This window comes from Salvelinus alpinus, chromosome 4 (assembly GCF_045679555.1).
Source record: "Salvelinus alpinus chromosome 4, SLU_Salpinus.1, whole genome shotgun sequence".
In the NCBI taxonomy this organism is placed as follows: domain Eukaryota; kingdom Metazoa; phylum Chordata; class Actinopteri; order Salmoniformes; family Salmonidae; genus Salvelinus; species Salvelinus alpinus.
The window spans coordinates 80,834,540-80,860,890 of record NC_092089.1 but is presented as its reverse complement, the minus strand read 5'-3'; the positions used below and the strand labels follow the sequence as shown (position 1 = coordinate 80,860,890).

At 43.5% G+C, this 26,351-nt stretch overlaps 1 protein-coding gene across 2 annotated transcripts in view; it reads left to right on the top strand.

Annotated features, from left to right (window-relative positions):
• The window catches only part of LOC139574523 (ATP-binding cassette sub-family C member 5), a 53,514-nt gene that overhangs the window by 2,956 nt on the left and 24,207 nt on the right, over positions 1-26,351 (top strand). The window contains exons 3-18 of one of the 2 annotated variants that reach the window (XM_071399189.1): positions 1,406-1,561; positions 5,735-5,882; positions 9,486-9,719; positions 13,225-13,398; positions 14,588-14,735; positions 18,064-18,212; positions 18,386-18,493; positions 18,650-19,012; positions 22,781-22,852; positions 23,084-23,208; positions 23,497-23,569; positions 23,884-24,087; positions 24,484-24,609; positions 25,033-25,162; positions 25,345-25,529; positions 26,007-26,171. In XM_071399189.1, coding sequence (XP_071255290.1) covers positions 1,406-1,561; positions 5,735-5,882; positions 9,486-9,719; positions 13,225-13,398; positions 14,588-14,735; positions 18,064-18,212; positions 18,386-18,493; positions 18,650-19,012; positions 22,781-22,852; positions 23,084-23,208; positions 23,497-23,569; positions 23,884-24,087; positions 24,484-24,609; positions 25,033-25,162; positions 25,345-25,529; positions 26,007-26,171 — 2,560 coding nt within the window. The remainder of the gene's footprint in view (positions 1-1,405; positions 1,562-5,734; positions 5,883-9,485; positions 9,720-13,224; positions 13,399-14,587; positions 14,736-18,063; positions 18,213-18,385; positions 18,494-18,649; positions 19,013-22,780; positions 22,853-23,083; positions 23,209-23,496; positions 23,570-23,883; positions 24,088-24,483; positions 24,610-25,032; positions 25,163-25,344; positions 25,530-26,006; positions 26,172-26,351) is intronic. The other variant, XM_071399190.1, reaches the window with a different exon arrangement.

Below are 26,351 nucleotides of genomic sequence, written 5' to 3'. Positions count from 1 at the left end.
AAGGGAAGGGGGCATGGTTCACTTTTGAAAGACTCTGTCCAATAAGAATTATTTCCACTGATTCGGTCACTTGTCTGTAGAATGTTTTTGTATTTCCCCTGCATGCTTGTGTTCAGTTCGTTCAGTTTCCCAAATATGTCTGTTACGTAGGCAAGGAGACACAACAGTTCCTCTCTCAAAGCAAAAAAATCTTTCCAACACTCCCCCTCGATAACCACAAAGCCTCAGTGTGAAATAGAACATTGTCATGCTCTGATATCATATCTCCACATAACTTTGCAAACGGGCGTTCGCTCAGTGGATGTGGTAGTTTACAGTCGAAGTTACCTGCTGCAGTATACAGTATCTCAGAGTCCTGTGCTCCGCTCTCTTGCCACCAGTTGCTTTTGGTGTATCATACAATGTGTCCATATGGCAGAGGGAGACACATTCATAACTAGAGTGCAGCGGCCTGCCCGCCATACTGTTGTAATAGCATACATTTTTTTAACAGTGTTATATGACAAAGGTATTGATTTGAGTTTGTGCCTCCCCACACATTGTTTTCAATTGCGGACGGTAATATCAAAGTCTCTGCAATAGTGTGTGGTTTCATAGCGTAACAGGCCTAGCCATTCACCGTGGGAATGATTAAAGTGCAACAGTCAAGTGAGGCCTTTTCCCGTGATCTAAGGGAGCTCTCTGGTTGAATTTTATCTTTTAGATTTGAATAATTTTCATTTCGATTTTTAAGGTTAACCACATTACAGTGATTTTGAGATACAAAGACGATATATTTATTTTTGTATATATTTTTCAGAATTTCTCCCGTGACCCCATTTTCATATCAGGACCCCTAGTTTGGGAACCGCTGTTTTAGAGCCTTTACTAATCGGCAGAAATCCTGCAATGTCAACATGAGACAGTGTGCCCTGCTGAGTTGTGAGTGTATAGGGTAAATGGTTGCATCCCAAATGGCACTCAATTCCCTTCGTAGTACAGTACTATAGTCCCTGGTCAAAATAAGTGCACTATGAAGGGAATAGGGTCCCATTTGGGACTCAACTATAGTCTTCCTGTTTTAAGCGAGCAGCAGGAGGCCATGATAAGGGAATTGACTTATCCCCCGCTAACAGAGGGCTCTGTGTTTGAACGCACACTGACTGATAAACTGTCCCTGAACTTTTTTCACAGCTCCCCAAGATTTCTATGAAGTGCCTGCAAACTGCTGTTCAAACAACGGTGGTTCATGATTCATCTTTCCCCGGTCAAAGTGAAGGCTCAGGGGCTCTTTTCTTTTCTCTCAGGGGCCAGTGTGTTCTCTCTCTCGCTTAATCTCTCTCGCTCTATCTCTCTCCACCTAGCACCCAGATGGTGCCTAGATTTTCACTCAGTCCGTTCTTTTCTGCTCCTGTCTTTCTCGCAGGCACCAGCACCCAGTCGACAACGCTGGCCTCTTCTCCTTCATGACTCTGCACTGGCTCACCCCACTAGCACGGAGAGCCCACAAGACATCCAGCCTCTCCATAGATGACGTATGGGGCCTATCCTGCCACGAGGCCTCTGAATTCAACTGTCAGAGGTGAGGCTATTGTCAAACATCAATGCCCAAGCACCCTATGGTCCATTGACTCTCCATAGGTTCAACAGGGTTATTATTTTGTATCTTATCAGAAACCCAATGTTTTCCCCTTCAACAAATATTTGATGAATCCCTTTTCCTGCCCCTGTGCGAGTTAAACCAGAAAACAGTAGTGCAGCCAAGGTTTCGCAAGGTAATATCAGTGGACCTCCACATTTGCCGTTTGTGGGATTTCCCAGAGTCACCCTCCACAGAGGTTGATTGCCTGATTTGATGAACATCTTGTCACTTCCAGGAGAGATATGGCGGTTAGGGAGGGTGGTATTAATAGCCTAGGATTAGAGATTAGGGTGTTAGAGTTAGCCAGGACTAGCCTCGCTCAGTCTTGCCTACAGAGAGAACAGTTATGTCATTATCCCTCGTCCTCGCCTCAGTGTGGCTGCCAAAACAGCATTTCAAGCAATCCTTTGAGTCTTGTGTCCTCACCCTTATGGAGGTGAATCTGTCATTCATGAATGAATGAATGAACACAAGAAGGACATATTAAATGGTGGATCATTTGTGACTCATCTTAAACGACTTCCACATTTTGATCAAGAGCAGAAATTCCTGTCAGCTAGGCTTATAACATGCTATAGGGGACTACATGGGAGAGAGGCATGAGAAGAGCTCGCAGTATGTCCCTGGCCTGGGTCCAAACGTGGCCCAGAAAACGGACACAATGATATGCTTGTGCCACGTCTGAGAAAAAGAGGTAGAGTGGAGGGTTTAACTTTGTGTTTACATGGCTAGAACAGTTACGTAACGCAACTACCAAAGAGAGGGATGGGAGAGGAGCCAGAGAGCCCCCTGGGAGAGTTGACACTTGAGTGCCAAAAGAAGGTGCTATTCATGAAACGCTAGCAGACTAGCCCCTAGCTGCATTCAGTCACCACATTTGTTTTCTTAGGCACGTTTCTTTCTAAGGCGAGCCAGTACAAAGTGTTGCTATTAGGCCTACATTTTGCAGCACTGACTTTTTATTTTGTTACTTTCAGTATTATTAAGACAAGTGAAAGGTGTTTTATAGATTTATAGGTGCTTTATGTGCAATTACACTCCATAGTGCACTACAACTAGACTCTTTTCAACATTAGACAGTGGACGGGATTTATTTTGCTTGTATACCTTTTACAGCCTTGAAAGGCTTCTCTCTAAGTTAAACTGCTTGGTGTATCGACCATTGATATCAATTCAAACCAAAAACTCAAATGGATATATATTTACACTAAGCTTTGAATGTTTCCTTTCCTGCAAACCTCTCTCTGCATAGACGGCTTAGTGTAGATATAGTGTTAATTGTAATTTCTCACTCAGCTCGGAGGTAAATGTGAATTAAAGTTTTAATTATCTGCCCAGGGGAGAATGTGCACGGGTTAGTGCACTTTGTATCTCTGTAACGTTTGTAATAAACTCATTAACACATCAATTAGATGTGGCACCTGCTCTATCCTTTTCTTTTTCCAGCCATTAGGAATGATACATTTTGTCAAGGCATTTTTCCCTCTTCATGAGGAATTTACACACCGGTAAAAGAGTGCATTACCACATATTTAACATGCTTGCGTGTAATGCTCACGCGACTATTATCCTACGTGCCATCCATTCTCATCTCCATTGGGCTCATTGGCCGTTGCTGTGATTAATCTGACCCACAATGTTAAATTAGTCTATTTAGTGTAAAATACTGTTATGAATTATGCATTTTTCCAAGATAATCATTTTGTCCTCAATGCTAATTTCCATCACCATCTTAATATTAGCTGATCTATCACCTTCATCTGTCTGCAGAGGGCATACTAATTTGGAAAGTGTTCAGATCCCTTGACTTTTTCCACATTTTGTTTTACGTTACAGCCTTATTCTAAAATGGATTTTAAAAAGATATATCCTGATCAATCTACACACAATACCCCATAATGACAAAGCTAAAACAGGTTGAGAAATTTTTGCAGTTGTATAAAAAACATGTTTATATACGTATTCAGACCCTTTGCTATGAGACTTGAAATTAAGCTCATGTGCATCCTGTTTCCATTGATCATCCTTGAGATGTTTCTACAACTTGATTGGAGTCTGTCTATATAAGGTCCCACAGTTGACAGTGCATGTCAGAGCTAAAACCAAGCCATGAGGTCGAAGGAATTGTCCGTAGAGCTCCGAGACAAGATTGTGTTGAGGTACAGATCTGGGGAAGGGTACCAAAAAATGTCTGCAGCATTGAAGGTCCCCAAAAACACAGTGGCCATCATTCTTAAATGGAAGACGCTTGGAACCACCAATACTTTTCCTAAAGCTAGCTGCTTGGCCAAACTGAGCAAACGGAGAAGAAGGGCCTTGGTCAGGGAGGTGACCAAGAACCCGGTGGTCACTGACGCTCACCATCCAACCTGACAGAGCTTGAGAGAATCTGCAGAGAACAATGGGAGAAACTCCCCAAATACAGGTGTGCCAAGCTTGTAGTGTCATACCCAAGAAGACTTGGATGTAATCCCTGCCAAAGGTGCTTCAACAAAGTACTGAGGAAAGGGTCTGAAATCTTATGTAAATTTAATATTTACTTTTTTTAGGGTTTCTAAAAACCTGTTTTTGCTTTGTCGTTATGGGGTATTGTGTGTAGATTGATGAGGGACAAAAATGATTTAGAGGCTGTAACGTAACAAAATGTGGAAAAAGTTAAGAGGTCTGAATACTTTTCGAATGCACTGTAACTGCCAAAATAAAGGAAACACCAACCTTGTCTCTTAATAGGGCGTTGGGCTACCACAAGCCGCCAAAATCGTTTCAATGTGCCTTGGTAGAGATTCTATAAGTGTCTGGAACTCTATTTGAAGGACTCGACAATTCTTCTTTGAGAAATTCCATCATTTGGTGTTTTGTTGATTGTGATGGGAAACCCTGTCTCAGGTGCTGCTCCAGAATCTCCCATAAGTGTTCAATTGGATTGAGATCTGGTGACTGAGACACACTCACACCCCTTAAACACCCTATGCTCCTTTGAGATCCCTCATTCAACATCACTGAGATCTCTTTTAGCGATGGTAGCCAAAAGATTGGGCTACTGAGCATTTAATTTATAATATTTAATTTCTAAACATAGTACAATAATCATAACCATTGCAAAATAAGTTCCTCACCTATTCTGGCCATGATGAATTCATATTCCCAAAGTAGCCATACAACAAATTACCATGCGCATCTCTCATTTAATTGGGCCTATTAGATTATAATTATAAGACTGTTGTTATTGCTCTATAGATCTGAAAGGAAGCGCTGTTTATAACATACAGGTGAATTTAACAGGTGAACAGACAGTTGATCTTCTGCATTGAAGTGTTTAGGCTACCACTAAGTAGGCCTACTGTAGGCCGTCATTGTAAATAAGAATTTGTTCTTAACTGACTTGCCTAGTTGAATTGAACCTTCATTTTACAACAGCAAAAAACGACCCCCCCAAAAAAGTGTTGTTTTCATCAGAGAAGACAATGTTTCAGAATTCGCGGGCAGTGCAGTATATTTAGGTTTGGGAAAAGGTAAATGCACAACGGTATTGAATTCAAACGATCCACAACAATTTGCAATAGTTTTTCTCTTTCAAAAATGGTCAGACAGCAAATGTCACTGCAAAAGAAAACATGCAGAGACATTTGATCAAGTTGGCCATGGCTATTTCCTTTAGAAACTGTCTTGGCCTAATTCCAATACTTCCAATGTATACAGCACATAAGCACGTTATTGTCACCATAAAAGGTGAATGATGGATGTTTTTCAGGCAGCGTTATAATGCTCTTTCACGCTCACGCAGTTTTACTATGTGTCTGATTTATATCAGAAGCATGCATCACCCCAAATGGGACCGTCTTGCCTAGTTACATAAATAAAATAAAATAAAATGTATGGCGTGCGCCAAGTTTATAAATTGCAATATTTTTCTGTGTGCACAGTCTTTGCAGAAAGGCTAATTATTTAGTGTCAAATTTAGGCAACGGTTATAAATGAGGCCCAGGTGTTTTTGCCATCCCTTGAATAGGAAAAGGTTAGAACTGGGTGAAGGCTAATCAGATCCTATTGCCATGGTCTCAAGTTTCATCTGTCCATCTTAACTCCTCTCTCTCTCTTCCCCCCCATGGTCAGACTGGAGAACCTGTGGCATGATGAGCTGAAACAGAAGGGGAAAGACGGGGCATCACTGTCTCGCGTCTTCTGGAGGTTCTGCCAGACCCGCATGCTGGTTGCCATCTTCTCTCTCCTCATCACCATGGTCACTGGCTTCATTGGGCCTGTAAGTACACTCCAAATCCCTCCTACTTTCTTTGTCTTCTGCTGCAGCCCTCAATCTGCCTGCATACTGGCTCAGAGACTGGGGATGTGTTCACACATAATGCCCTATTCCCTATGTAGTGCTCTACTTCTGACCAGGGCCTGTAGGACTCTAGTCAAAAGTAGTGCATGCTACAGCAGCGGTCCCCATTGCACCATGGGCCGTTCTCATATAGACAATATTTTCCAGGACTGGCTGTGGGATATCGATTAGGCCTACAAGTTTAGTATAGCTGCTTTTTCATAACATTTTAGTTTAAGTAGGTCTAACGTGATACTGTACACAGGGGGCTTGGAGCATGAAAGTCACCTGTTGCAATAAAGCCATATTTTAGGTAGGACTCATATTTTCTATTGAATGAGGCTTTATTTTATTTATTTTTTGCAGCCTCGGGCTCTGCTATCTTTGCATTATCGTAATCGTCGTTGGGCCTTTTTAATATCCTTTACATCTTCCGAAGAAGCTCTCCAGCGACGTTTATTTGGTAATATTCGTGTCAGCTAACGTAGCTAGCTAGTACAAAGTCGGCGGGCAACAAAGCTCACGCAGACCGCTATGAACTCGCAGCCAGTGATGCCAACTTAGCAATTTTGTTTCTAGATTTAGCAACTTTTCAGAGTACCCTGGCAACTTTTTTTCCAAACATCACCTAGCAACATATTTAGCTACTTTTAAAAATGTATTTGGAACTTTTAGCAACTTTTGAAAAGTGACTCAAACGCTATAATGCACGCATTTTCCCTCTAAATGACACAAAAATGATTTTCTCTGTCACACCCTCAGTCACAACACACGTGCCTGGCTGCAAAAGTGCATTGTGAGTGACGTCAGCAGCAGGCGCTCAGCTCGTGCACAGACAGCAGCAATTTCAGCAAATTGCAAGTCATTGTTGGCTGACTGCAGCACGGGTTTGACGAGCCAAACCCAGTGAATATAGTTGGTTACAAATGTTTGATCTTGAACAGAACTTACAACATCAATCAACATGTCTCAATCAAAATTGTACAGCCAGAAGTACAGAAAAGAGTGGGAGTCTGTACCTTGATAACAAATGTCAAATCATATTTTATGCCGAGATGGCCAGTCAATTTGAGTAACGTTATTGTGTATTCTACGTAATGACGCAGTTTTACGTTATCACGCAATGACATCACAATGTCATTTAGCAACTTTTAGCAACATATCAACCTGCCTCTAGCAACTTGAACCCTGAAAATTAGTTGGCAACACTGCTCGCAGCGAGCACATTACTCATTCAAAATCTGTAACTGTTGTGGGCGTGACGGAGATATTAGAGTGGTGAGAAAAGGACCAACAGACTGCACCAAGTTCAGCGTAATTACTGCACAAATAGCCCATAATTGTATATAATTATTATTTTATTTTACCGATTTAAAAAATAATGATTTATCCTTTCCGTGCAGTCCTGTGGTGGGGACCGCTGCTCTACAGGGAATAGATTGCCATTCGGGACGTACCCTAGCTCTAACTGTTTAAAAAAGCACTTCATCCAATTTCACGCTGGTCTGAAAATTTAAATGAAAACATACCAGAAGATTAGAACGCTTTAGATGGTGAAACCCATATTAATCCTCCAGATTAACCATTGGTACCACGGTTACACTTTGTCCCAGAAATAGGCTGTTCTTTTCCAACTGCCACACTACGGACTTCATTTCCCCCTCCTACCTAAAATACCCCAAATTAGTACACATTTGTGCCGATATTGAACCACAATGCAAGCGCTTATTACAGCCATATTAAACACAATTTCAGATGAGGAACTCCGAATTTAATTGCCTTTCAACTGAGATATTGAGTGGCTGTATTGTTATCAACACTTCTGGCTGTTTATATGGATGTCATGCTAGGTCTATGTGTGGCATGCTACTGTACATGCTAGCAGCTTTCCTCATTCCACTAATTATCAACTGTATTTACAAGTTACACAATGAATCATTTGTCTCACATTCCTGCCTGGGTGCTATGTAGGCCTACTGTACAGATTTATTTGGCATAGATTGAACTATAGTAGCACTGGTAATCTTACTGTAATTACAATTTTGGACGCCTGCACATTTTCAGACCTTGAGTGGTCTGTTGAGATGAGTTCATGACCCCAGTCAGTTATGTACAGTGCATTCAAACTATTCAGACCCCTTGACTTTTTCCACATTTTTTACTTTACAGCCTAATTCTAAAATTGATAACATATTCTTGGGTGCAAATTTATATAAGCTTTTAGACCCTTTACTCAGTACTTTGTTGAAGCACCTTTGGCAGTGATTACAGCCTCGAGTCTTCTTGGGTATGACTCTACAAGCTTGGCACACCTGTATTTCTCCCATTCTTCTCTGCAGATCCTCTCAAACTGTCAGGTTGGATAGGAAACGTCGCTGCACAGCTATTTTCAGGTCTCTCCAGAGATGTTTGATCGGGTTCTAGTCCGGGCTCTGGCTGGGTCGCTCAAGGACATTCGGACACTTCTGCGCTGTCTTGGATGTGTGCTTAGGGTCGTTGTCCTGTTGGAAGGTGAACCTTCTCCCCAGTCTGAGGTCCTGAGCGCTCTGAAGCAGCTTTTCATGAAGGATCTCTGTGCTTTGCTCCGTTCATCTTTCCTTCAATCCTGACTAGTCTCCCTGCCGCTGAAAAACATCCCCACAGCATGATGCTGCCACCACCATGCTTCACAGTAGGGATGGTGCAATGTTTTCTCCAGACGTGACGCTTGGCATTCAGGCCAAATAGTTCAATCTTGGTTGCATCAGACCAGAGAATCTTGTTTCTCATGGAGGCCGCTGTGTTGTTGGGGACCTTCAATGCTGCAGACATTTTATGGTACCCTTTCCCAGATCTGTTCCTCGACACAATCCTGTCTCAGAGCTCTTTGACCTCACGGCTTGGTTTTTGCTCTGAAATGCAATGTCAACTGTGGGAGCTTATATAGACAGGTGTGTGCCTTTCCAAATTATGTCCAATCAATTGAATTTACCACAGGTGGACTCCAATCAAGTTGTCGAAACATCTCAAGGATGATCAATGGGAACAGGATGCACCTGAGCTAAATTTCGAGTCTCAGAGCAAAGGGTCTGAATACTTATGCAAATAAGATATTTCTGTTTTAAATTTTTAATACATTTGCTAAACTTTCCCCCAGTATTTTTTCTCGCTTTGTCATTATGGGGTATTGTGTGTAGATTGATTGATTTTTTTATTTAATCCATTTTAGAATAAGGTTGTAACGTAGCAAAATGTGAAAAAAGTCATCAAGAGGTCTGAATACTTTCCGAATGCACTGTAGATCCATATGGCTCAATCCCAAATGAAAGGGAAAGATGGGCACCATCTAATGTCATCATTTAAGACTTTGCCTATCTTTTCCATTGTCCTTCCAAAGTCTCCAGTTCACTCTACGTCTGTCTTCCTCAATTACCTTATTGTATGTCTCTAATCTGGCTCCAAATGTTCCTTTTTCTGCCTACTCTTCCTTCCTCTCCTTCTTCCTCTCCCTCTTCTACGCTTCCTTTCTTACCTCTCCCTTTCCCACCTCATTCCCATTTCCAGGCTCTCCTGGTGCGTGCCCTGCTGGAGTATTCTCAGAGTGCGGAGGCCTGGCTGCCCTACGGCCTCTCCCTAGTGGCAGGGATCTTCCTGATGGAGCTGATGCGTTCCTGGTCGCTGGCACTCATGTGGGCCGTCAACTACCGCACCGCCGCTCGCCTCCGGGGTGCAGCGCTCACATTCGCCTTCCACAAGATCCTCCGCCTGCGCAGCACCAAAGACATCAGTGCTGGAGAGGTGAGTGTTTGTTAGCCTGGTCCCAGATCTGTTTGTGCAGTATAGCCAACTCCTATGGTCATTGTCATGCCTGGTCCCAAACAGATCTGCGAACAGGCTAGGGTGTTTTTGTGATGGTGGAACAAATCAGCCCCTTATCCCCACAGTAGGTTTGCGAAGGGTCGGAACATTACGGTAAATTTCCGGAATTTTTCCATGGGAAGTTAAGCCCGGGAATTTGGGGAATTTTGCTTAAATTTATCAAAGAAGTTAGCTTATAACATTGAACCTTTTTTGTGTGATACGCATAAGGCAATTCTAGGTCTTGTGGCATATTTTGGTTAAACTATACCCAATTCAATGGAATTGCAACCCTCTGCATGCACAGTGCATTCTTCCATCACATTTGCAGTGCATTCTTCCATCACATTTGCAGTGCATTCTTCCATCACATGTACAGTGCATTCTTCCATCACATGTACAGTGCATTCTTCCATCACATGTACAGTGCATTCTTCCATCACATGTACAGTGCATTCTTCCATCACATGTACAGTGCATTCTTCCATCACATGTACAGTGCATTCTTCCATCACATGTACAGTGCATTCTTCCATCACATGTACAGTGCATTCTTCCATCACACGTACAGCTGATTCTCAAGATCTTGCACACTAATGATGCCCCACACTACTACACTGTCTGAGCCAAGGACTACATGCTTTCTGGTAAGTTTTGATTACAATACTGGGTGGGGTGAATATATTTTATATGACATACATGATTTTTTGTTAACTAGTAAATAGGAGCCTACAGCAACATGTGTTTAAATCCTTTCTAACTTGTTAACAATTTCTGCTAGTTAGTTTTTGCTACCATGTGGGTTTTAGCTTGCTTGAGCCTGCTAACTGAGTGTTAATTCACCTGTTTCTATACATGTTTCATTTGAAAACATTTCTTAAAAAGGAGGTGTTTAATCTAACTGCTGAACTATTTATCTGTAGATGGAATTGTATTTTATATTTAAAAAAAATATATAATAATTCTCATCTTTACAGGAAAATGCCACGGGCACTATCTGATGTGTGGAGAGACATTTCACTGCAGCTAATGTAGAAGGAAAGCGGTGTACATTTGCAAATACTGTGTCAAATCATATGTGAAGAATGCAACAAAGATGCGGAATCATCTGGCCAAGTGCATAAAGTTTCCTCTGCGCTCACAACAAGCAACCTCTGACAAAAGTCCCTCTACTTCTATTCGAGGTGAAAATGATGAATCAGAAGTTTTTTTTGACTCAATGGAGGAAGTAGTCAGAGAAATGCTGATGAATGTCTTGCTCGAGCTGTGTATGCAACTGGTTCACCTCTAATCCTCATAGGCAATGTGTATTGGAAGAGATTTCTGAATGTTCTTCGCACAGCATACACCCCTCCAACAAGACATGCTTTATCTACTCATTTGCTGGCTGCAGAGTTCAACAGAGTTCAAGTGAAGGTCAAGCAAATCATAGAGAAAGCAGACTGCATTGCAATCATCTCTGATGGGTGGTCAAATTTCCGTGGGCAAGGAATAATTAACTACATAATCTCTCCCCCTCAACCAGTTTTCTACAATAGCACAGACACAAGGGACAACAGACACATTGGTCTCTACATTGCAGATGAGCTGAAGGCAGTCATCAATGACCTTGGACCACAGAAGGTATTTGCACTGGTGACAGACAATGCTGCGAACATGAAGGCTGCTTGGTCTAAAGTGAAGGATTCCTACCCTCACATCACACCCATTGGCTGTGCTGCTCATGCATTGAATCTGCTGCTCAATGACATCATGGCACTGAAGATACATTCTACAAGAGAGCCAAGGAAATGGTTAGGTATGTGAAGGGTCATCAAGATATAGCAGCACCAAGCAAAGAGAAGAATAAGAGCACCACATGGAAGCTGTCCAGCAACACCCGTTGGGGTGGCGTTGTCATCATGATTGACAGTCTCCTTGAGGCGAAGGAGTCTCTCCAAGATATGGCCATATCACACACAGTCTGCTGATATAGACAGCCCCATCAAGAGGATCCTCCTGGATGATGTATTTTGACAGAGGTAAGCAGCCGAAATCTCCTGAAACCTATTGCAGTAGCCATTGCATGGATTGAGGGAGACCATGCCATCCTGTCTGATGTTCAGACTCTGCTTGCAGGTGTAAGAGAAGAAATCCGTACTGCCCTGCCCACTTCACTGTTGCTCCAAGCAGAGGAAACTGCAGTTCTGAAATACATCAAAAAGCGTGAAGACTTCTGCCTGAAGCCCATACACACCGCAGCGTACATGTTGGACCCCAAGTATGCTGGCAAGAGCATCCTGTCTGGTGCAGAGCTCAACAAGGCCTATGGTGTCATCACTACCATGTCTCGCCACCTTTGCCTGGATAAGGGCAAGGTTCTTGGCAGTCTGGCGAGGTACACTTCCAAGCAAGGGCTTTGGGATGGAGATGCAATATGGCAGTCCTGCCAACATATCTCATCAGCCACCTGGTGGAAGGGACTTTGTGTCTCTGAGGCTCTTTCCCCTGTTTCCTACATCATCCTCCAAATCTCACCAACATCAGCCGCCTCAGAGCGCAACTGGTCCTTGTTTGGGAACACACGCACCAAAGCACGCAACCGGCTGACCAATACAAGGGTTAAAAAATTGGTGGCCATCCGGGCAAATTTGAGGCTTTTTGAGCCTGACAACGAGCCATCCTCAACAAGGTTGGAAAGTGACAGTGAAGATGAGGCCTCAGAGTCTGATGTTCAAGAGGTGGACATTGAGGAGGTCCAGGGAGAAGACATGGAAGCCTGAGAGGAAGACAACCAAAGCTTTATTTTCTAGACTATCATTTTAAAGATGTATGTTGAAATATTTTGGGGGAGATGCGATGGATCATTGGGCATCATTCAATATTCCCTTTCTTTTGTTGTTCAATGAAATCATCCCATGTGAAGAGTCAACTCATTTAATTAAAGTTCATAACTAAATACTTTTCTTTATTTCTATTGGAAGGATTTAATAATTTGCAATTATGTCTACTTATGATAAGGTAAAAGGTTTATGTTTCTGTCTCTATATGATATGGTAAATATATCCAATGCAAAAAAACATCTACATTTAAATGGTATTAATATTCATTTGCATATATTTCCTTTAATTCACATATATTCCCGTTAATTTCCACGGAAAGTTTCCACCTCTGAATATTCCCCATAATGTGCAATCCTACCCCACAGACATTGCCTTCAGTTCTGAAAGTGAAATGCACTTCTAGTGGTTACATTGTAGGTGTGTCTCAGATAACAAAATTAAATCCTATGTCTTGCCAATGTCTCGGCCCTTTGACCATGCGCTACTATTGTAGCTTATTCTCATTGCAGCATTTCAGGATTCTGTGGGTTAATTTCATTCTCTTTGACTCACTATGTCCTTGTGAAGTAAATGGTCTGTTCAATGTGTCCACTAACATTCTGTGTCAATGTCCCTCCCTACAGCTGATCAACATCTGCTCCAGCGATGGCCAGCGGGTATACGAGGCAGTCTCAGTGGGCTGTCTGCTGGCCGGGGGCCCGCTGGTTGGCATCCTGGGTCTGTCCTACACTGCTTACTTTCTGGGACCCACTGCACTGGTCGGATCAGCCATATTCATCTTCTTCTACCCTGCTATGGTAGGAAGTCCTCCACATGTCTCCTAACAAAGGAATCCACACCTTATGGGGGAAAAAAGTGCCGACTAACGAAAAAATGTGAACCGATGTCTAAAGGAAAGTTACTCCACTTTCATTAACTCAGGGGCATCTTGGTGCTACCTTTTCATACAGTTTATTTATTTAGGAACAAAGCTTTAGTTACTGAAAAAAGAATACACTATGAAAGTAAACATTATTTTGACAGCAGTGTTACTTGGAGCATGATTCCTGTGAACTTATCTCATTCTCAGCACTTAGTCGTTCATGAATTGTCTTTCCTGTTTATAGTATTAGTGATGAACAGCATCATATTTCCCCATAACTGGAGAACTAAAGTTAATGTCCTTCACTTCACAGACCGTTATCCTTTACAGCACAGCCTGTTAATTCCCCTTAAAAGGGTTTTGGGGAGTTAAAGGGCAGTTCTGCCATTTTTCATCTTCATCTCCATCAGTAAACCAGTGTCTACATATGTGAAAACAGCCTGCTTCTATGATCTGTGGTTAAAAAGATAAGAAAAAAGGTCCTATAAATGGCTTCTCTGTGGCATCAGAGGGTAGGTTAAAAAACAGTGATTTTCAAAACCTGCAACGGATATCTAGGGAGGGTATTTTCTTGCTCCCCAGGTCACCGCAAATCTGTGTTTTGAAAATCACTGTTTTTATAATGTTTGAGGATGTCATCGGGTAGAACGTTTTTAACTTGATTTGTTTCTACAAAACATAGAAATGCACTGTTTTCACATATGTTGACACTGGTATTGTGCTGGGGATAATGAAATTGAGGTGGAGTTGCCCTTTAACTTCCCGAAAACTCTCCGACTGCCAATCTCCTGTTGACTTTGCTGTTGTTAGTCTTTCAATTGAGTTAGCTTCAGTCTGAGCCTGCCTGTTGGGGACCTTTGCCTTGATTTGGAAGCCGTTTATAGCCTGTTCCTTGCAGTAACCCTGCCGTACAGCTGATGCAATAGGGCTGTGTCTGCATCCCAAATGGCACCTTCTTCCCTATACAGTGTACTACCTTTGACCAGGGCCCATGGGGCTCTGTTCAAAAGTAGTGCACTAGGGGAAACATAGGGATGTAGTCTGACTGTGTCTGCCTTCATTTCCCTGTTACGACACTCGCATTTCTCCTCTGTTACTTATTTTCTTCTCTCTATCCGGGACAGATGCTGGCTTCACGTCTCACAGCGTATTTCCGTAAGAAGTGTGTGTTAGTGACTGACCAGCGCGTGAGGCTCATGAATGAGATCCTCGGCTGTATCAAGTTCATCAAGATGTATTGCTTGGAAAACGCTTTCGCTCAGAACATCCACAGTGAGTGTTTGGTAACACACACACACACACACACACACACACACACACACACACACACACACACACACACACACACACACACACACACACACACACACACACACACACACACACACAGTCTTGTACAGCTAACCTTGTGGGGACATACAATTCAGTCCCATTCAAAATCCTATTTTCCCTAACCCCTAACCCTAAACCTAACCCTAATCCTAACCCGTACTCTTACCCTAACCCTAACCTTAACCCTAACCCAAAAACCTAAACTTTATCCTAACCCTAAACCTAACCCTAGCTCCTAACCCTAACCCTACAACTATCCCTAGCTCCTAACCTTAATATTTAACTTAATTCTAACCCTAACACTAATTCTAACCTTAACCCTAAAACCCCTAGAAATAGCATTTGACCTTGTGGGGACTAACAAAATGTCCCCAGCTGGTCAACTTTTTGTTCGTTTACTATTCTTGTAGGGACTTCTGGTCCCCACAGGAATAGTTAAACACGTCCACACACACACTGGGCTTGTATTGGTGTTTTTATGGTCAGGTCACTTGGTGAGGATAAACACCAGGCCACAGTCATATTGTTTTTTGCACGGGGCCAGTGACTCAGTAGTCATTATGTTTATAGCACGGGCCATTGACTCAGTAGTCATCATGTTATGGCACGGGCCAGTGACTCAGTAGTCATCATGTTATGGCACGGGGCCAGTGACTCAGTAGTCATCATGTTATGGCACGGGGCCAGTGACTCAGTAGTCATCATGTTATGGCACGGGGCCAGTGACTCAGTAGTCATTATGTTATGGCACGGGGCCAGTGACTCAGTAGTCATCATGTTATGGCACGGGGCCAGTGACTCAGTAGTCATCATGTTATGGCACGGGGCCAGTGACTCAGTAGTCATCATGTTATGGCACGGGGCCAGTGACTCAGTAGTCATCATGTTATGGCACGGGGCCAGTGACTCAGTAGTCATTATGTTATGGCACAGGGCCAGTGACTCAGTAGTCATTATGTAGTCATCACGGGGCCAGTGACTCAGTAGTCATTATGTTATGGCACGGGGCCAGTGACTCGGCAGTCATCATGTTATGGTATGGTGCCAGTGTCTCAGTAGTCATCATGTTATGGCACGGGGCCATTGACTCAGTAGTCATCATGTTATGGCACGGGGCCAGTGACTCAGTAGTCATCATGTTATGGCACGGGGCCAGTGACTCAGTAGTTATCATGTTATGGCACAGGACCAGTGACAGTAGTCATGTTATGGCACGGGGCCAGTGACTCAGTAGTCATTATGTTATGGCACGGGGCCAGTGACTCGGCAGTCATCATGTTATGGTATGGGGCCAGTGTCTCAGCAGTTATCATGTTTATAGCTCGGGGCCAGTGACTCAACAGTCATCATGTTTATAGCTCGGGGCCAGTGACTCAGCAGTCATCATGTTTATGACAAAGGGCCAGTAACTCAGCAGTCATCATGGCACAAGGTCAGTGACTCTGCAGTCATCATGTTTATGGCACGGGGGCTAGTGACTCTGCAGTCATCATGTTTATGGCACGGGGGCTAGTGACTCTGCAGTCATCATGTTTATGGCACGGGGGCTAGTGACTCTGCAGTCATCATGTTTATGGCACGGGGGCTAGTGACTCTGCAGTCATCATGTTTATGGCCCGGGGGCTAGTGACTCTGCAGTCATCATTTTTACAGCACTGTCCCAGTGACACAGCAAAAATCATAGTACTCACTTCCTGTTTTTGCGTCTGTGTTAGAGTGATTATTTCCAGCTGAGAATGCGCCTCTCGAATTCGTACTTCCTTTATTTGACTGTATTTACATTTTCTTCTCTGTTAGGCCAATTCTATTTCAATTCCAGTCTGTCCAGGAAATTCAACCCGTTACCTGAAATCCATTAGTTCAAATCCTCCAATCATCTATTCAAATTAGATTCATCCCCGGAATTGACCCGGCAACTCCATTCACGTTAGGTTCCATTGGCTCAGATTTCCTCCATGGCTTCCCACATTACACAAGCCCTGATTGGATCACTGCGCCCAAAGTTTAATTTGAAAAGCGTTTAAAGCTCTTTCATACTTAAGACCTGCAGAGGGTTGTTCCACTTAGAGGAGATTGAAGAATTAGAGAGGGAGGGGGGACATTTCTCACGAGGCTCTGCCTTACATTGTGGATAAGAAGCGTTTGGTGCTTTTAATCATAACTGTAATTAGCCAGGTTGGACTCATATCCTCATAACAGCCCGCTGTTTGGATAATAGTGATAATACCTATTATTATGATCATTAATTGGACATTCATCTTAAGGGCTATCGAGTGTTTCATATCAAGAGTTCTGATATCGTTCTCTTCAGTTAGTGTTGTTAGTTTACGGCCCTATTCCACCTGCTGATAAAAATATACATTGTATATGTAGCAGCTTCTACAAAGGCAATTCAACAACAGTGCTGTGAGTCCCTGGAGAATAATATGAAATATGTTTTAGGAGGAGTGCAGTCATGTTATAGCTTTCCTGGAGCACGTAGTAGCCTTGGCTGTGTTAGAAAGAAATAAACCTTGGCTTGGAGCCAGAGTGCACTGGATGGACTGTTGAGTGAAGCAGCCAACACATGCATTTAGAAGATGTACACAATCATGGATGACAACCCACTTGACTTGGACAACTGCCAATGGCCCACAATTTTAAAAGTCCATTTCATACCATTTATGGCCGCGAGGCCCAACTTGTCTCTCTTATTTCTGGCCATGACTGTAAGTGACTCTCTCTAATGTTGTTTGCGGCTGAATATAACTGTACAGTGCCAGGCGTAACTTCCTGAAAGACTCTACAGTGGTAATACAAGAAGAGCTCATTGTCTATTCGCTCTCTGTCGCTCGCTCGCTCTCTCTCTGTCTGTCGCTCTCTCTGTCTGTCGCTCTCTCTGTCTGTCGCTCTCTCTGTCTGTCGCTCTCTCTGTCTGTCGCTCTCTCTGTCTGTCGCTCTCTCTGTCTGTCGCTCTCTCTCTCTCTGTCTGTCGCTCTCTCTCTGTCTGTCACTCGCTCTCTGTCTGTCTGTCGCTCTCTCTCTCTCGGTCTGTCGCTCTCTCTCTCTCGGTCTGTCGCTCTCTCTCTCTCGGTCTGTCGCTCTCTCTCTCTCGGTCTGTCGCTCGCTCTCTCTCTGTCGCTCGCTTTCTCTGTTTGTCGCTCGCTCTCTCTGTTGCGCGCTCTCGCTCTCTCTGCCGCTCTCTGCCTCGCTTGCTCTCTGCCTCGCTCGCTCTCTGCCGCTCTCTGCCTCGCTCTCTGACGCTTTCTCTTTCTGTCCCCCCCCCCAGCAGTGCGATCTGAGGAGAGGAGGATACTGGAGAGGGCTGGTTGTGTTCAGAGCCTCACAGTGGGCGTGGCCCCCATCGTTGTGGTGATCGCCAGTGTCTGCACATTCACTCTACACATGGCCCTGGGTTTTGACCTCACTGCTGCCCAGGTAAACCCCTCCCCTCAGCTGTCACTAGCTTTTCAAGAGTCAAGTGACTTCAATATCTACCAGTAGCTTTTGTTGTTTGTTTCAATAGAAAGCTCCCCAGTAGCTTTTAAATATGTGGAATTACACTAAATGTGAAATTACTTGACCACACCCCCCTATGTTGCTCCCTTCAGGCCTTCACCGTTGTTGCAGTCTTCAACTCCATGACCTTTGCCCTCAAAGTCACGCCCTTGGCTGTACGAGCATTATCAGAGGGTTCTGTGGCAGTCAACCGATTTCAGGTAAATGAAAGACAGATAAGATTGTTATACAAAATTGGGAATGATTGTAGCGTTCAGTCAGGATGGACTGTTGTCAGCATAACACTTCAAAATAGACATGTTCATTAATGAATCTTCTCCATATATCATACAGTATATCATATGTCATGTCAACAGAGACTCTTCTTGATGGAGGACCGAGAGGTTGTGTTGGCCAAAACGGATGACCCGATGAACGCCGTGGAGTTCCGGTACGCCACGTTGGCCTGGGAGAAGGCCAAAGCTCCCGCCAAAGCCACCCCTGTCCCCAAGAAGCAGTGCAAGAGAGGTGGAATGAATCGAGTACTGCGCAAGGAGAAACTGAGCTTGTATATCACAGCAGAAGAGGGTAAGGGAAACAACGAGGGTCCCAACGGACAGAGTCTCCTTACCCACATGGAACAGGAGAGCCCCCAGAGCACCATCTCCTCTACCCAGAGCTCCATCATCCGCCCACCGCTGCACAAAACCCTACATCGCATCGATCTGCGCGTCAAGAAGGTAAACTGCTCGAACAAGCACCATCAATCACACAGGTGTACTCACTCACGCACAAAACAACCCTGATTTCCATTCATACCAGCCTACACAAATGCTTGTACACATTGACAAATATATGCATGCACTCACACATGCAAACCTGCATATACACACACACTAAAGCAGTGGTGTTCAAGGTCTGGGGGAGAACGCAGTGGGGTTTGCAAAACATATATTTTTTTATGAATACAATTGGAACAAAGAAATCAGAGGACAGATTATTGTATTCAAACATTTTCTGAAAATTGTATTTAGTAAATGTATTTATTGGTTTCTTTCATATTTATATGAGATGAAAATGTAATGACTTGAAGGTTATTTGTTGATGTAAAATATATACAGTTGAAGTCAGAAGTTTACATACACTTAACAAATTTCTTGTTAACAAACTATAGTTTTGGCAAGTCGGTTAGGACATCTACTTTGTGCATGACACAAGTTATTTTTCCAACAATTGTATGCAGACAGATTATTTCACTTATAATTCACTGTATCACAATTCCAGGGGGTCAGAAGTTTACATACATTAAGTTGACTGTGCCTTTAAACAGCTTGGAAAATTCCAGAAAATTATGTCATGGCTTTAGAAGCTTCTGATAGGCTAATTGACATCATTTGAGTCAATTGGAGGTGTACCTGTGGATGTATTTCAAGGCCTACCTTCAAATTCAGTGCCTCTTTGCTTGACATCATGGGGAAATCAAGAGAAAAAAAAAAAAAAGACCTCAGGGGAAAAAAATTGTAGACCTCCACAAGTCTGGTTCATCCTTGGGAGCAATTTCCAAATGCCTGAAGGTACCACGTTCATCTGTACAAACAATAGTACCCAAGTATAAACACCATGGGACCATGCAGCCGTCATACCGCTCAGGAAGGAAACGGGTTCTGTCTCCTAGAGATGAACATACTTTGGGGCGAAAAGTGCGAATCAGTCCCAGAACAACAGCAAAGGACCTTGTGAAGATGCTGGAGGAAACCGGTATAGAAGTTACTATATCCACAGTAAAACGAGTCCTATATCGACATAACCTGAAAGGCCGCTCAGCAAGGAGGAAGCCACTGCCTCAAAACCGCCATAAAAAAGCCAGACTACGGTTTGCAACTGCACATGGGGACAAAGATTGTACTTTTTAGCCGAAGAACACCATCCCAACCGTGAAGCACTGGGGTGGCAGCATCATGTTGTGGGGGTGCTTTGCTGCAGGAGGAACTGGTTCACTTCACATAATAGATGGCATCATGAGGGAAAGTATGTGGATATATTGAAGCAAGATCTCAAGACATCAGTCAGGAAGCTAAAGCTTGGTCGCAAATGGGTCTTCCACATGGACAATGACCCCAAGTATACTTCGAAAGTTGTGGCAAAGTGGCTTAAGGACAACAAAGTCATGGTATTGGTGGCCATCACAAAGCCCTTACCTCAATCCTATAGAAAATGTGTGGGCAGAACTGAAAAAGTGTGTGCGAGCAAGGAGGCCTACAAACCTGACTCAGTTACACCAGCTCTATCAGGAGGAATGGGCCAAAATTCACACATCTTATTGTGAGAAGCTTGTGGAAGGCTACCCAAAATGTTTGACCCACGTTAAACAATTTAAAGGCAATGCTACCAAATACTAATTGAGTGTATGTAAACTTCTGACCTACTGGGAATGTGATGAAAGAGATAAAAGCTTAAATAAATCATTCTCTACTATTATTCTGACATTTCACATTCTTAAAATGAAGTGGTGATCCTAACTGACCTAATACAGGGAATTTTTACTAGGATTAAATGTCAGGAATTGTGTGAAACTGAGTTTAAATGTATTTGGCTGAGGTGCATGTAAACTTCCGAATTCAACTGTATCCAGTACCAGTCAAAAGTTTGGACACCTACTCATTCAAGAGTTTTTTTAATTTTCTTTCTTATTTATTTTCTACATTGTAGAATAACAATGAAGACATCAAAACTATGAAATAACACACATGGAATCATGTAGTAACCAGAAAAGTGATAAATAAAATATATTTCAGCTTCTTCAAAGTAGCCACCCTTTGCCTTGATGACAGCTTTGCACACTCTTGGCATTCTCTCAAACAGCTTCGCCTGGAATGCTTTTCCAAAAGTCTTGAAGGAGTTCCCACATACGCTGAGCACTTGTTGGCGGCTTTTCTTTCACTCTGCGGTCCAACTCATCCCAAACTATCTCAATTGGGTTGAGGTTGGGTGATTGTGGAGGCCAGGTCATCTGATGCAGCACTCATCACTCTCCTTCTTGGTCAAATAGCCCTTACACAGCCTGGAGGTGTGTTGGGTCATTGTCCTGTTGAAAAACAAATGATAGTCCCACTAAGCGCGAACCAGATGGGATGGCGTATCACTGCAGAATGCTGTGGTAGTCATGCTGGTTAAGTTTACCTTGAATTCTAAACAAATCACAGACAGTGTCACCAGCAAAGCACCCCAACAGCATCACACCTCCTCCTCCATGCTTCCCGGTGGGAACCACACATGTGGAGATCATCCGTTCACCTACTCTGCGTCTCACAAAGACACGGCGGTTGGAACCAAGAATCTCAAATTTGGACTCATCAAACCATAGGGCATATTTCCACCGGTCTAATGTCCATTGCTTGTGTTTCTTGGCCCAAGCAAGTCTCTTCTTCTTGTTGGTGTCCTTTTAGTAGTGGTTTCTTTGCAGAAATTCGACCATGAAGGCAGCAGAGGTAACTCTGGGACTTCCTTTTCTGAGGCGGTCCTCATGAGAGCCAGTTTCATCATAGTGCTTGATAGTTTTACCGAATGCACTTGAAGAAACTTTCAAAGTTGTTAAAATTTTCCTGATTGACTGACCTTCATGTCTTAAAGTAATGATGGACTGTCATTTCTCTTTGCTTATTTGAGCTGTTCTTGCCGTAATATGGACTTGGTCTTTTACCAAATAGGGCTATCTTCTGTATACCACCCCTACCTTGTCACCACACTACTGATTTAAGAAGGAACTCAAACGCATTAAGAAGGAAAGAAATTCCACAAATGTACTTTTAACAAAGAACACCTGTTAATTGAAATGCATTCCAGGTGACTACCTCATGAAGCTGGTTGAGAGAATGCCGAGAGCGTGCAAAGCTGTCATCAAGGCAAAGGGTGGCTACTTTAAAGAATCTGAAATATATTTGTATTTAACACTTTTTTTGGTTACTACATGATTCCATATGTGATATTTCATAGTTTTGATGTCTTTACTATTATTCTACAACGTAGAAAATAGTAAAAAATAAAGAAAAAACATTGAATGAGTTGGTGTGTCAACTTTTGACTGGTACTGTATATATTTTTTATTCCATCTGAGAATTTTATTTGTAGCTTTTGCGGCAGCAGCTACTCTTCCTGGGGTCCACAAAATGTACAGGTTTTAAGGATGTGTCATTATATTTGGGGTGGGGTTGCTAGAAATTTGTGCCTAAAACAATGGTGTCGTCCGAAATTCTGGCGGAAAAAATTGGGTCCCTGCTGAGAAAGTTTGAATACCACTGCTCTAAAGCATTGCGTGACCGGCACTGGAAAGATAAATGGATTTAGCATGCAGGCACATTTGATTATAGTAGCACAACTCATAAAAAAGAGAACGACTGACAGAGTAGACAATTGGAGGGAGTCAGCAACTTCTTTCCTTTTGAAATGGACTGAGTGCGTTTCAATTACAAATCCATACCAATACTCCCTGGTATCCTTCTGATCTGCAGGGGGCGTTGGTAGGAATATGTGGAGCTGTGGGGAGCGGAAAGAGCTCTCTTCTGTCTGCTCTGCTGGGACAGGTGAGGTTCTATATCATTGGCCTTCAAACCAGATTACTGGGGGATTCCCCTACAAACCAGACTGGAAAGCATTCGAGGTGCGTTTGATTAAGCTTGACTTTTGCACTTTTGGGACTGTTCCGTTGTACCGGGCAATCAAACGCAGTTCAAGTATTTTCCCTCTCGTGAAAGCCCAGGTCAGCTTTACCTCTAGTATGTTTTAACATGAGTCTTATCTCTGGTGCGCAACAGATGACCCTGCTGGAGGGCAACGTGGCAGCCAGTGGCGGCTTTGCCTATGTGGCTCAACAGGCCTGGATCCTCAATGACTCACTCAGAGAGAACATCCTGTTCGGAAAAGAATATGACGAAGACAAGTAAGATTGATTGATTCGTGTTTATGACTTTTGAGTCATTTATTATAGAACAGTACACAATGAAAGCAACAACGCAGAATTTAGAGGTGTCTTAGTGCTGGATTTAGGTAGATGGCTCATTTTCATCTGTAGTCCATGACCAGTCACGTTTGGATGTCATAGTTTGATAGTTTCACATTCAGAAGGGCCAAAGGCTCATTTCTAACTCATGGTTTACTCATTTCTCTGGACCATGACTGCGTTTCCCTCTCATGTTAAGTTATGTCCTTGGCTGTGTTTCCTTATTAGGTATAATGCTGTGGTCTCTGCCTGCTGCCTGATCCCTGATCTGACAGAGCTGCCCTATAGGGATATGACTGCGGTATGTATCAGACCACTATTGCATCTCTCTGCTGGAGATGCTCTCAATATGAACTCTGGCCATTCTGTACAATACATTTGCCTTACACTATACCAAAGTAGCAGAAAGTGTATTTACCATGTAACAGGCTAGTAAGTAGTACATGCATGTATAGATGGAATGCTTTGGGGTGCATTGTGGTGTTTTATGAGAGAACATGATAAAGTGTTATGTAAGTACATATCTGGTCTGGTCTGTTGCTGCCTCTGTGTGAAGCCTATCAGAAATTATCCTTGATACATTTAGTCAACATTGTCCCAATGTTTTCACTCAAGATAGGTGAGAGGGGTGCCAACCTGAGTGGCGGGCAGCGCCAGCGGGTGAGCCTGGCACGTGCCCTGTATAGCGAGCGGCCCATCCTGCTCCTGGATGACCCTCTCAGTGCCGTGGACGCCCACGTGGGCTCTCACCTCTTCCACAATGCCATCCGCACGGCGTCCAAGGGCAAGACCACCATCTTTGTCACACACCAGCTGCAGGTAAGAGGAGCTTCTGATTATCTGAATGATCAATTCAAATTGTATTTATGTGAGAAACAGAAGAATTTGCAGCAAATAAGTGACTTGTGTACTATGGCCAAATGATAGGAAATGGCATTCATGATCTGAAATGGCTTTCTTAACTACTCTCTTGTATATCTTTGGGACGCCTAATCTGAAAGGAAATGAGAGAGGCCCTATGTAGACCTCCTAGGTCGGTGATTATAGTGCAACTTGAGTTTTCACACAAGTCTCCCATTGACGACTCTCAAGACTTTGTCCCGAAAATAGAAGGCTGAGGAAAGGAAGCCATATAGAAATATAGAGGAGCATACTATAGCCCAGGATTCTTCATCAGGAGAATCCCAGATCTCACTGGTGTTGACCCTCTCTCAGTACCTGGCAGAGTGTGACCACGTGATTCTGATGAAGGACGGGCAGATTGCCGAGCATGGCACCCACTCCCAGCTTATGGGCAGAGACCGTGACTACGCCACTCTCTTCAACAGCGTACAGCAGGAGGTAATTCCAACCACGGAGCGCATGTCCAGCTCTAGCCTGATCACAGATCTGTTTGCGAACAGATCTAGCCTTTCCAACTCCTATGGTCATTGTCATGCATTGGCATGAGCTGGCAAGACAGCATAAACTGATCTGGGACCAGGCTAGCCCAGCTCTCCTCTGTGTAAAAACACCTTTTTCCATCCCTCTTTACACAACACTATCGTACATCACATCCTGCGTAATTCAGGCAGGAGAAGCCAAGTGGGTGGCTGGGAAATGTTAATGCATACAGGGCTTTTCATTATTTAGGTCGGCATTGATTTATCGGTGTCACACTGCTAAAGACCCTGTCACCAATATCTCTGTTTAAATTACTTACTGGCAATGTTATGACTTGGCCGATTGTCTTATGCTGTAGGTCTCTTTGGCTTGCTCTCCTAGAACCTGGTGAAAAAGAACCTGGTGAAAACAAACCTGAAGAATAAGGAGAAGAAAGAGGGAGATGAAAAGGTTGAGACCACCGAGAATTTCGCCAAAGTTGCCAGACCTCCGGTGGAGAAAGGGAAAGGAGGTGAGACTCGAACGCGCCAAATAAAATGTGTTCATGTGTTCCCTTTAAAACAGTTGGCTTGAAATGAGGAAATTACTCACAGGTTTCTTCCTTCCTCTCTCTTCCTTCCTTCTTTCCTCTCTTCCTTCATTCCTTCCTTCCTCTTTTTTCCTTCCTTATTTCCTTCCCTTTCTTCTCTCCAGACCAGCTCATGAAAGCGGAGGAGAAGGGCTCTGGTGCCGTGGCCTGGGATGTGTACAAGGCCTACATCAATGCGGCTGGAGGCCCTTGTGCCTTCATCATCAATGTCATCCTCTTCCTCTTCACCACTGGCAGCATCGCCTTCAGTAACTGGTGGCTGAGCTACTGGATCCGCCAGGGCAGTGGGGTGAGTTTGGATTTTCTGATGGCCTTACACACAGACACATAACTAGGATCAGATTACCCTACCTACAATACTTATTAGAATTATTAGAATTGAAAGAAATATCTGATGCTGTGTTAGTGGGATAGGACAACTTCTGCCTACTCTGAGGGATGTCTATACTGTAGCAGGCTGTCTCCCACAAGTAAAACGACTTCTGTGCATCACTGAGTTGTAGTGGGGAAAGTGAGAGCATTAATCTCAGCACGTGTAATTAAAAAAGTACCGGTGTCTCTGTAAACGTAATTAAAACGAGACGAGCCGGCAAAAACCGGATGTGCTGCGAAGCTGTCGTCCGTGTCTGATTGAAGGATGTGTTTGGAATAGCGACATTACCCAAATGGCTGCTTCTTTCATGTCTTCTGTCTCAGCTGGCTTTGTTTCATTTATTTCCTTCATTGGATAGAAATGCCTTGTGTGTATCCCTCCATCTGCCCTCAGAATACATCATTAATCCTGGAGAACGAAACCAATGAAACATTGGCGGGGTTGGCAAGCGACAGCATGAGGCTCAACCCTCACGTTCAATACTACTCAAGAGTTTATGTGATGTCCATGGGGGCCGCTCTCTTCCTGAAGACAATGAGGGGGCTAGTGTTCGTCAAGGTAAGCATCTTGCTCAAATGTCTTTTAGAGTGGTTCTTGTGGATTGTTCTCTCATCTTGAAATGTCAGGATCATTCATTGATGCACTCTATGGCCTGTCAAAGGAGAGTGCATCACTGGCCGATTCACTCCAGGGTACTACTTTTAACAAGGGCCAATAGGATACCATTCTGGACGTAAC